At 28.4% G+C, this 12,243-nt stretch overlaps 2 protein-coding genes across 2 annotated transcripts; both read left to right on the top strand.

The window, feature by feature from the left end:
- Window positions 1-1,106: 1,106 nt before the first annotated feature.
- Window positions 1,107-1,679, top strand: GO595_001646 (ras family protein; the record flags this gene model as incomplete). Its single annotated transcript, XM_067914467.1, has 1 exon — window positions 1,107-1,679. The coding sequence occupies one exon, from the start codon at window positions 1,107-1,109 to the stop codon at window positions 1,677-1,679; it is 573 nt and encodes a 190-aa protein (XP_067778222.1).
- Window positions 1,680-9,202: 7,523 nt separating this feature from the next.
- GO595_001645 (surface protein) lies at window positions 9,203-11,767 on the top strand (the record flags this gene model as incomplete). The annotated part of the gene is made up of 1 exon (XM_067914466.1): window positions 9,203-11,767. One exon carries the CDS (start codon window positions 9,203-9,205, stop codon window positions 11,765-11,767), a length of 2,565 nt encoding a protein of 854 aa, XP_067778221.1.
- Between the last annotated feature and the right edge of the window lie 476 nt (window positions 11,768-12,243).

Genomic DNA, 12,243 nt, shown 5'->3' with positions numbered 1-12,243 from the left:
TTTAAATTTTCATATCGGTTAAAATTTTCATTTTTTGTGCCAATGAGTGGCCGTTTATTTGTTTTTTTTCTAATTGTTGACATTATTGTGTATCGTCGATTTGAATATTTTTTATTGTCATTCAATTTTTTTTGTTGGGTTATTAAATTGTATGACCATCTCGAATCATCCTAAGATTATCAGGAATTGTTTTGATGAATTTTTTCAATTATACATATCGAATGCTATTTTAAAATATAAGAATATTCTGTTATTTAATGTATAAATATATTTTGCATTTTGTACAAATTCACATGTATTTCAATGATTGAAAGAATATATTTTTCATACAATTTGTATACAAATAATAAATTAATATTATTCGATTTCAGACAACATTAGAACAGATCTAACACAGTTAAGCTCAAATTAAATTGATGAGAAATTTTTAGTACTTCTTATGAGAAAACCAGAACCAGCTCAACAGCGATCCTTCTTATAAAATTATATTTTAAATTGAAATTTATATCCATAAGAAGTAATATTATTTGGATTATTTGTACATATAATTGAAAAAGTGATACCGACCGATCAAAATACTATGAAAACACCAATATAAACGGTCAAATGAAGAATTGATCATAACAACCCCATCAATTTGTTTCTCATGGATGTAAATTTTTATTTAGAAATTTCATAAGAAAAATCAGTATGACTCCGTTCTCTCCGAAGTTGACCAATATACATTCAAATTCACTAAAATACTGAGAATAGAAACAAAAATATTCCATTACATTTGATTTACATCAGCTAATAATTAGAATAAATTGCTTTGTAATAAAAATTTTTTATTTTAATTTCTATAAAACAGAATCATTTAATTCATGGTAATCCACTTTGCCAATATCAAATAGTACTATTTTGGAAAACTCAAAATTAATTTTTATCAAAGTAACTAAAAATGAAGATGTATTTCCTGATTTGTAAGAGTTAAATATGCATTGCAAGTAAATGAAGTGTTTCGTAGAGAGTGGTCAGAAATATTTTTGCTTCAACGGTTGTGTGTTGCCTTTTTGTGGTTATAACCGAAACCAATTTTTTTTCAATTGAATTTTCAAGTGGAGAAAATGATGCCCTCCAAGAGCAAAAACACAAAAGTCGTTTTATGCGGTTCTTCTTCTGTTGGAAAGACTACAATTCTTCAAAGGATATTAAATAAAGAAATCGATAATATACCAAGTACATTAGGAGTTGGCTTTGCAACCATATATTATACGTATAACGAAACTAAAGTAGGATTAAATTTATGGGATACCGCAGGTCAAGAAGCATTCAGATCTCTTGTTAATATTTATTTTAGAGATGCAGAAATTGCAGTTTTGGTTTTTGATTTATCCAACATGAATTCATTTAGGGCAATTCGAGGATGGATAGATGATGTTCAAGAAAACTGTGGGAAAGAAAGCCCATCCTTTATTTTATGTGGAAACAAATCAGATCGAAGAAATGAAAGAAAAGTTCAGCAACATGACATCGATGAGCTAGCGAAAGCTTTTAAGATGCATTATTTTGAAGTAAGTGCATATGAAAATACAGGAATAAATGATTTGCTTCAAAAAATTGCAAGTTTGTCATTGCAACGAACATCCAATACTATAATTGAAGAAAGAGTTGAACCAGAGGAGGGAAAATGTTGCTAATTATTTTGTTTGTACAAAATGATAATGATTGGAATCATTAGAATTTCTGTTATCTTCATAAATTATTGTCTCTGCATTCGATTTGTTGTTCAACACCATATGGCTTTCATTCTGTTTTGTAATTTTTTGTTAAAAATTTTATATTCAGATCAATTTGGAAATATGTTGAATAAGAAATTATTGCGTTTCAAGACCCCACAATATCAATATTAATAAAAACGCAGAATATGGGTGGTTCCATTTTGAAATAAATATCACATTTAATGTTTATTCCAAAATTCCTCTTACCAATTACTTGTAATGTAATTCAATAAATCAAATGATTTATAAGCCGATTTTCAGTTTTAGACTTTCCTAATTTTCAATTAAATTAATGTAAGTACATTTTCTCGTTCAAACACATTTTCTAATACAAATACATTTACAAAATCATTTTTCATTAATTCTTCATTAACATTTATGAGTACTTTAACATATTCATATTCTATTACACAAACGATTACGATATATGAAACACAAATGAATTCATATTCATATTCAATTTTTAATTCATCACATACATATATTAAAACAAAATTTATTTATTATGATTATACGATCATTGTTTATTCAAGTTATTATAGTTTTTATTCTTATTTTTATACAATTTTATTATCGAATGAAATTCAAACGAAAGAAAATTGGAATGTCATTATCATTTCTGTTTGATCTGTAATAATCAGAATTATTTTAAGAACTTTAATTGTTATTCTTTTGATTAAAATCAAACATAAGAAACATTCTGATGATATTCAAGAAGAAGAAAATTCAGAACATGAGAACAACGAAATCGAAAGTTCGTTGCAAATTGTAACGACAAATAACATTGAAGAAGATCCGTTCGCTGAAGATTTTAAAGAAGAAAAATTTCTCAATCATATTTAGAAGTTAATAAAAGCAAATAAAATTTATATATTTTCCGAAAATACATGAACGAAATTTTCAAATGTGTGTTTGATATTCACTGAATTGTTATAAATGATCATAAAATTCGAGAGAATAAATTGTATTTTTAATATTTTCCTGTTTATTTACGAATAAAGAAAATATTCAAAAGAAAGTTCTTTCAGCATGTTGAAAAAACTCCGATATGCTTTATATGATAACACATTCGACTGTCTGCGTATTTGAGAAGCACTTTCCACAACATTCAATAATTTAAGTCGATGTTACAGTGTATTTACACATCATATAATGATCACTATATGGCCATATAGTCATTACAGAAAATTTACACATTTCGCAACAAGAATTACAGTAAATACAAATATTTATCAATCGCATTTCATTTATAAAGTATGTTCTCTATGCACATAGTCATTACAGAAAATTTCCACATTTCGCAACAAGAATTACAGTAAATACAAATATTTATCAATCGCATTTCATTTATAAAGTATGTTCTCTATGCACATAGTCATTACAGAAAATTTCCACATTTCGCAACAAGAATTACAGTAAATACAAATATTTATCAATCGCATTTCATTTATAAAGTATGTTCTCTATGCACATAGTCATTACAGAAAATTTACACATTTCGCAACAAGAATTACAGTAAATACAAATATTTATCAATCGCATTTCATTTATAAAGTATGTTCTCTATGCACATAGTCATTACAGAAAATTTACACATTTCGCAACAAGAATTACAGTAAATACAAATATTTATTAATCGCATTTCATTTGTACGAGCGCGTTCTCTTTGGCGTCGGTATCGTTATGCTTCGCGCCATTTGTTTTGTCACTTTCGCCGCCGATTTGTTTGCTAGAATTTGACTCTGTAAATTTGGAATTTTATTTTTTTCATTTTCCAAATTCGCAATTTGTCTCTGCAATTGTTCATTTATAGTCCTCAGCAATGAGTTCTCATCGATAATTTGTTTCTTCAACATTTCTTCATTTCCATTTCCGTTTGTACCTTCGAAGTTTTTTGTTTTGAAGTTCTCTGTTCGCGTTATTATTACGTTTTGTATCTCTTTGCGGATTTTCTCGATTTGCATCATCGGCATTTTGATGGATTTTTGGTGTTCTTCCTGGATCAAATTCGTTTCGTTGTTCAGCGCTTCCAATTTCTCTTTCGACTTTTTAATTTTCTTAAGTAAATCGTCGATGTTAATTATATCTTGATTATTCTTTGTGATTTTGGCTAACTTTTCTTTGAGCTCTTCTTCTTTTTTGGTGTTCAGAGCTTTCCATTGCACAAGTTTTATAGTGTTTTGTCTTTCATTTTCAATTTGTTGTTTTAAGGATTCGATTTCAATCGAATTCTCTTCAAGTCGTTGATACGCTTCCTTTAGCTGATTTCGCATTTCTGCCTTTTGTAACTTGAAATCGCGTTTCGATTCCCAAAATTTTGATTTTTCATTCATTAAATCAATTCCAAACGTTTGAATTCTTTTAGCGTAAAAACGTTGTGTAGCAATACCAGAAAGGCAACGAGCAATTCTAAGTTTCTTCACTTCGATTTTTAACTTATTAATTTCATTGTTTAATTCATTTATGTCAATTGAATTCGATTCGATCGGCAAAATTGTTTGATCGTTTTTGAATTCAAATTTTGTTTCTTTTGCTTTGTCAATGTTTGCTTGAGTTTTGTTCAGAAATTCGTTTTTTTGCCTTTTGAACGTTAACTTCAGATTTTGTTTTTGATGTATTAAATCTTTTAAAAGGTCATCGAACTCTTTTGATATTTTATCCTTAAATTCGGTGTCTAATATTCGATTCCTATGTTTTTTGTCTTTAATGATATCATTATAATGATTTATTAACAAAATTTCATTAAATAATTTGTTTGAAATTTCGGATGAATAAAGTGAATTATTACAACTTAGGACGTAATTATGATAGAAATAATATAACTCTTTTTGTTCAACGTTTTGTTTGTAGCCTTTTATTGTTGAGTTAGTAATGATATTCCATGTATAATGAAGTTGTTTAATTGAATTATTAAAATATAAATTAAGTAGAGCCGACATTTGATGTGAAATATCGTTAATATCTTTAATTGAAAATTTCTTTGTTAAATAATTAATAATTTTATATATGTTCAATGTTTTCTCGTTCCTAAACATCAATAAAATTTCATTTGGCGTTAAATCATTCAAATTTTCGTTGTAATCAAACTGATTTATTTTGTTTAGTTTGATGTCAAAATCTTTCACTTTTTGTTTGAACTTTTGAAGTTGATCAATTTGATGTGTTATCAAAATTGAATTGCAAACTCGTTTGGCAACATCAATCTCAGACAGAAGCATCCTCGTTTCGGGCATTCTCTTATTGCTGTTGCCTTCATCATCTTTCGGCGTTAATAAGTTATTTGACTCGGATACAATTTGTCGATTCCATTGATCAATTTCATTAAATCTTTTGGAGTTAAAATAATCGAATTTCTTTTCATCATCGAAAACATTATTAGAAATTCGAATGAAATAGAACTTAAACTTCGAATGTGTCAACGCAATGTTCAAGAACTCCAAAATAGCTATCATTGCTTGCGAGCTATCCATAACAATATGAATCTGATGTACTTCCAACAGAGAATTAATTCGATTATCAATTACAGCGATTTGTTTTTGTAAATCATTTCGGATGATATCATTAAAATTACCCAAAAAAGTTTCACACCAATTCGGTATATAACGATTTAAGTTATATATAAATCGTTTCGATAGCAATGGCTTATACAATTGTTGATGAAACGAATTCATTTTTTCATAATTTTCTTTGTTGGATTCATTCAACGAAAAAATATAATTTTCTTCTGATTTATAACACGAAAGTTCTATACGTTGTAACAAATATTTTAATTTGTCTTGAAGATATTTCGATGATACATCGAATTCATTTCCGCCTGGTAAACGAGTGATTTCAGTCATTAATCGTTGGATCATTGGCGATTCGAAATGGAAATTATTTTCGTTAATTGCTTTAAATATTTCATTTATCGATTGACTTAATGAACATTCGAATTTTTCGATTGATATAATTTGATATAATAATAACATATGATAAAACGCATATTTAAATATTGTCGATTGAAGTAACAAAGGAACATTCCGAAGTAATAATAATGAATCGACCCATGAAGGAATTACGAAATGATTTTGGATATGTCCGACTTCATTAATCAATTGTATATTTGTCGAATCGATGATAAAATAATCAATGAATGAATGATTCATCAAAGATTGTCGAATGAAACGTGAAACTAATGCTAATTCTAATCGATATGAATATGCCGAAAATATATCGATTACATCTTGTATATAATTATTATATAATTCATTTTCATTTATATTATTATTATTATGATATTTTTTGTATAAGTTTTTGCGGATGTTCGATTTCGTGATGAATATATTTACAGAGAAATATTCGATGTTCTTCTTCGCTTTTTTATTGTTGTTGAGAATGTTTTGATGCTCATATAGAAACTTTTGTATCATTAATGAACGAACAAATTTCTTATCATCGATTTGCGTTTGTTCTTCTTTAGGGATTTGTTGCGTTAAAAACAAATCGATGTCATCTGTGTCATCATTCGAAAGTCCGAAATATTCGATGATGAAATTATTGTCGAGTAACAAATAGTTATAACGAATCGATATCTCTAAAATGATACAATGTAACATTTGGAACTGAAGTAATTTCAACAAAACATTTTCATTTAATATTTCATCTTTGTCATTAAAATCGATTCCAACAAATTCGAAATCGTTTAACGCGAAATTTAATAATTTGGAATTCGAATTATTTTCTTTTTCTTCTTCTTCGTTATGTTTTTTAAGTAACTCGAGAAATGGTTTCATAAATATATCGTTTTCAAGTGTTTGAGAAATTTCGTTTTGGAACATATAAATGTTTTGTAATATATCACTAATCAACAAATATTTAAATAATTTAAATGATATTAACAAAACATTTATATACTTCAAACCAAATCGAAGTTGTTTATGTTTTGGATTTGATTTAATTAATGAAAAAATCGAATTAATATCAAACAAAAATGGAGAAATAATAAACGATGAAACAGATTTGGAAATATTACAATGAAATGGATAATTCCGTGGATCAAATGGTATAAATCCATTTAATATCATTTTATTAATTTGTTTGTTCATTTCTTTGATCACCGATAGGTGTAAATAATTGAAATATTGTAAACCTTTGAAATCAATTCCCTGTGAAATGTCATGTGAAATCTCTTCACCAATTTTTAAAAATTTAAATATTATTGATAACGATGGATATACTTCAAATGGATTTAATGGAATTGATTCAATGAAAAAACGGAAATTAGTTTTACATTGTATTAATGAGGGTCGATCGAAATAAGGATAAAATGAAGGTAATGAATTATTAGTTTTTCGTTCATGAAATATTTGTAATTCATATAATGTATATATTAATTTTGCTCTTTCATTCATTAATTCGATTGATACATTAAATGAATAATTAAAATAATTATAAAGAGTTAAGTTAAAAATTGGTTTTTCTTCAATTATTTTATATATTTCTTTAGTATAATGTTTTTGTGGATTGTGTAGATAGATATCATAATAAACTTGAAGTAATTCGCGTTTGGAATCACAGAATTTATATTCGAGCTCAAAGATTTGTTCTAAAATTGTTAAATAATCAATGACTTTGTTTTTGGTCTCATAATTCTCTATGGGATTATAACATTGGATGTAATACGACGCAACTTTTAATAAAATTTTGATTATGAGATCAAATTTTTTGGTTGCAGATTTAAAAAAAATTGTTTTGTCATCATTAACAACATTAAATATTTTTGGGAAATGTTCATTACGTTGGAATGTATAATGGCTTTTGTTAATATTTTGTTTAATACCTTCGAAAAAATTAATGCAACTTAATATTCCTTCATAAAATAGTCTAATGTTTAAAATCTTAAGTCGTAACCAACACTTGATCTTTTCTAGTGGAAGAGTTTCTTTTCTCTTTAAAAATCCACTTGTATCTCCAATTCTTTTCCGGATGCCAATAGTATGATTATACGAGTTAACGGTCTCTTTGATGTACTCTGAAATTTGTTTGATTTCATTTGATTTTACAATCTCGTAAACGTTTTGAAGACTCACAATAATTTCTATGTCATTATAGAATTGTTCATCAATTAATTCTCGATTATTCTTTTGAACTTCATATGTAATTTCAGGTACTTCTATAGGTTTATGTTTTAATGAGATGATTCGTTCGAAACTTTGAGTAAATAATAAATCACTTTGATATAAATACATTTGTCCATTTTCATCATTAAAATTTGCTTTTATGTTAAATAATTTTTGATATCGAATTATTTCATTGTTTAAATCATTTTCATTGTTTAATAAAAATGGAAGATTTGGCGTGTGTTGACGCGCTGATGAATTAATGTCATTCTCAATATGTGATAAACATGTTTTAATAATAGTATATCGATTTGATATTGGAAACGTTTTAAAAATTGTTAAAAAAGTTTTAAGCATTATTTCACGTATAAATGAATGAAAAAATGAACGAATATAATATAAAATATCATCTTCTGTTGATAAAAGCGTTAGTTTGGATGTTAGTCGTGCTAAAGCCAATTCGCATTGATGAATTTCCGTTGTGATTTCTTTTTGATAATTGATATAAGTTTGTAATGATTCTTTTTGAATTGAGATGTCTTCAAATCGTGAAAGTGTAACTTCTTTTAAATGGAATATGCGAGAAATTTCATTTTCAAAAAAATTTGTAAGTGAAATTGTGGGAATTTTTAAGTTTTGGCATTGGTCAAATAATTTTTCAAAATAAGATGTGGGTGATATTTGTGATGTTTCACTTTCTATTTTGGATATTGCTAATTCCCGCTCATTTTGATAGTCAAGTAATGTTTTGGTTGGAATTGAAGTTGTGAATGCTGAAATGTTTTCAGAAGAAAAATTTTTGATTTTTTGTTCCATACTTGTTGTAACTTCTTTAATTATTTTACCTAGTTCTTCCTCATTTTTCTCTGCTTCTAGTTCCAAATTCATCAAAACAATTCTTCCAAAAGTGACTATAACGAATTTTTTTCCAAAAAATCAAATTTAAAGCCTGTGAACCAAATAACATGATTATCTAAGAAAAAATTTACCAAAGTAATAGAAAACATAATATTAAAGTTTTTAAAATAATGATTGTTTATTCATTGATTCAATTTTTTCATATTAATTTTGCAATCGTTGTTAAAAATCTCCCCTAATACCTATCTGGTAGGTAATGGGCTTATTTTGTGGAAGTGGTTGCAAGTATAAGTGTTATTTAAATGTTTGCATTTATAAAAAATTTTATTGTTTTGCTAAAAAACCAATGATAGATGTTTATTTGGAATGGTTATTATTGTATTTTTGGAACTATATTTCAGCTCTTCAGTTCTTGTTATTGCTTTTGCTTATTTAAATTGACAATTTATGTAAAATTTTTTCACTGAAAGTTTCCACCGACAGAAAATGAACTTGAAACTTCCTACAATCTATGATGCACTCGATATTCACAAGAACTACGGGAAAATCGAAACAAAGACTCCATTCTCTTCTAAATTAAAAAAGTATGATGTTGATTCTGTTGGTCCATTTTTTATATTTTCATCTAAATCTCATGGAAAAACAATACCTTGCTTTGTATTATTTGCACCAAACTATACACTCGATGTGCCAACATTTTCTAAGACAGAAAAACCTAAAATAGCAATGAAAACATTTATTTCATCAACAAAACTTGAGTTAATATTCCAAGCCGAACAAGAAGCACGTGCTTTTTATGAAGGATATTACGATGTCCTTAATCTTACAATGACTTTTATTCTTAATTCTAATTTTTTTGAAACTTGTAGCGAAGAACTTGAAGGAATTTTTTCAGGAGTAAGTAAGCTAACGAAAGTTAGTGCCAACATAGCCAATTTTGCAGGTGAAATCAGATTTCAAGTCCTTAGATTAGATACACCAACTATTGGATTTGACTCGATTTTAAAGCCAAACATAACAGTTTCACCTCTTTTTGAGTTTGTCAAAGCTATAGGGAAATCTGATATTCCAAATTGTTTCAAAATCATAAAAATTGAGCCTGATAACAAAATTACTTCTTGCACCTTAAAGTGCCCGACATTACAGTCTATGCTAAGTTGGGTTATTTATATATATGGATATGCTAATAGAACGATACAACCAAAGAAGAAGTCAAAGGTTAACAAGGTCCAAGAACCAACTGTAGAGAAACCAAAACCGGTTCATCCTCCTAAAGAAATAAAACCAACACGTGAATCTCCACAAAGAAATGAAGATAATTCTCGACATCTTAATACTTCTGGGAAAACTGAAGAGCCAAAAGCACGTGCAAGGAATACACCAATGCAACCATCTAAGTCTCGGAATTTCCGAGAAAAAAGATCATCTGGATCAAAAAGTCGAGCAAAACATCAACGAGATGCCAAATCAGTTGATATTTCTTCTCGAAAAAGTGATTCCCCTGCAAATAACAGAAAGTCAACAAACGTGCAGGAGCCAGAAGAAGTCATCAGGCTTGAGCCGATCCAACCGCCGCAAGACATCAAAGCCGATGAAGTTACGGTTAACGATGAGGTTACTAATGTTGAGAACATAATTATAAGTCCAATTGAAGATACTTCGATTATTCCTGATATCACTACAACTGAAATACCAATAATTAGTACGCCAATTCCAATCAAAAAAGAAAACAAACAAATTTCTAATACGAATATCCCTGAACTTGAAATACCTGAAACAAATGATCTCTCTGAGAGATTAGAGAAACTCAAACATAAGCGTGAAATGCAGTATAAGAGAGAAACTTATCATATTCCTTCTTTTGAAGAATTATCTCGAAATATCAAAGTTTCATCAAGCTCAATTTTTACACAAACTAAAGAATCTGCTATAGCTTCCCTTGTTAATGGCTTAAGTGATGATACCAGTGAACTTGGTTTCTTCCCATGGATTGAAACACCATCATCAGCCTTAATAGGAGAAACCATCAATAAGTTAGAAGCAGAAGTTAAATACGACATCACCAAAGAGTTTGAATTTTCAATTAATCCCAACTTTGATCTTGATAGTTTTAATGAGAAATCTCAACCAGATCTTCAATTCATCACCGAAATCTCAATACTTGATCAGCAATTACGTTTCATTGATCAAGCCTCACATAATAATGACAATCTTACCAAACATTTATGTTTCCTTCTATCATCACTTCTTTTGAATGGCCTCAATAACTTTACAGGAATGGAATCAACGGAACCTCTCACACCTCTTTTCCGTGAAATGGCCGTCTTCCTTCCCGAACTTGAGCCTTGTTGTGTCCAAATGGAAAAGGAGAAGGCGACCGTTAACCAGGCTTTAATTAGCACATCAATCATGCTGAAGACGAATTCGTTTGGCGCGTTCTTACATGAGCTTAAGAGGAGCGATGATTGTTTGCTGAGGTATTACTGTAAGACTGCGTTGATTAGGGATGAGAAATTTTTGGAAACTTTGTTGATTTCAATTGAAAATATGTTTAACACACATTCGTTCACTGTTAGTCCAGACCCAAACATATACATGGCTGAGGGCGATGAGAATATCCAAAGATATATTCTTACGCCAGCATTTGAATATTTGGAAATTGATGATATATTTGAAAATGGAAGTGATGTAGTCGGAATAATAGCAAAGCAATTCTACAATGGCCTTAAATCGAAAATATTAGGATTCCAAGCTGATCCTTGGTCTGTAATAATTGATGTTGCATCAAGATTTTATCAAAATCAAAAATGGATTGGATTTGTTCATTCGTTGAACTTCGTCCGCGGCGTGAATTTTGTGGGTAAATCGAAGTTAGAAGAGTGGATAAAGGAAGGATTGAAGAGAAAAGAATTACATATTTGGCTTTTATGCATAATTATAAATCAGGACAAGCTACGTGAGCATTATTACCCTGAGGCTTCACTTGTAGATTTATATCGAGCACATTATATTGTACAGAAAATTGCGATTTATCAACGTGATTCAAGTTGACTAAAACATTATTTAAAATAAGTCCTTTTTTGTTGGCGTTTTAAGGAAGTTCTGTTAAAATGTCTTCTTTCATTTCGGAGATGATAACTTATCAATTACTTGTAAGTTTTTTTTGAATGAATGCGTATTCAATTTGTAAATTCAAACTCGTTTTCAAAACTGCTAAAACTTTTTTTCAATTCAGTCATTAACCGAAATCAGAATCGATTTTGTATTGTCATCGCGGTTAATTTGTTTGCACAAAACGAAAAATTGTTAGAGAATACTCAAAAGTGTTTTCAATGACATTCTGAAAAAAGCACTTAATTCTAATGTTATCACTCACAATTTCTGAACGTTCGATTTTAGAGAAATTGTTAAAATTAATATATCTTTAAACATTATTAATTTTCTATCGATTTAAATTCTATCATATGACGCATCATGTATCATGTATAAAATGTCATAATTAAATGTTCAAAATATAATTCTGCGAA

This window comes from Histomonas meleagridis (assembly GCF_020186115.1).
Source record: "Histomonas meleagridis strain 2922-C6/04-10x chromosome Unknown contig_146, whole genome shotgun sequence".
NCBI classification, from domain to species: domain Eukaryota; phylum Parabasalia; order Tritrichomonadida; family Dientamoebidae; genus Histomonas; species Histomonas meleagridis.
Note: the sequence above shows the minus strand (reverse complement) of the source record. Positions and strands in the feature narration are given on the sequence as shown.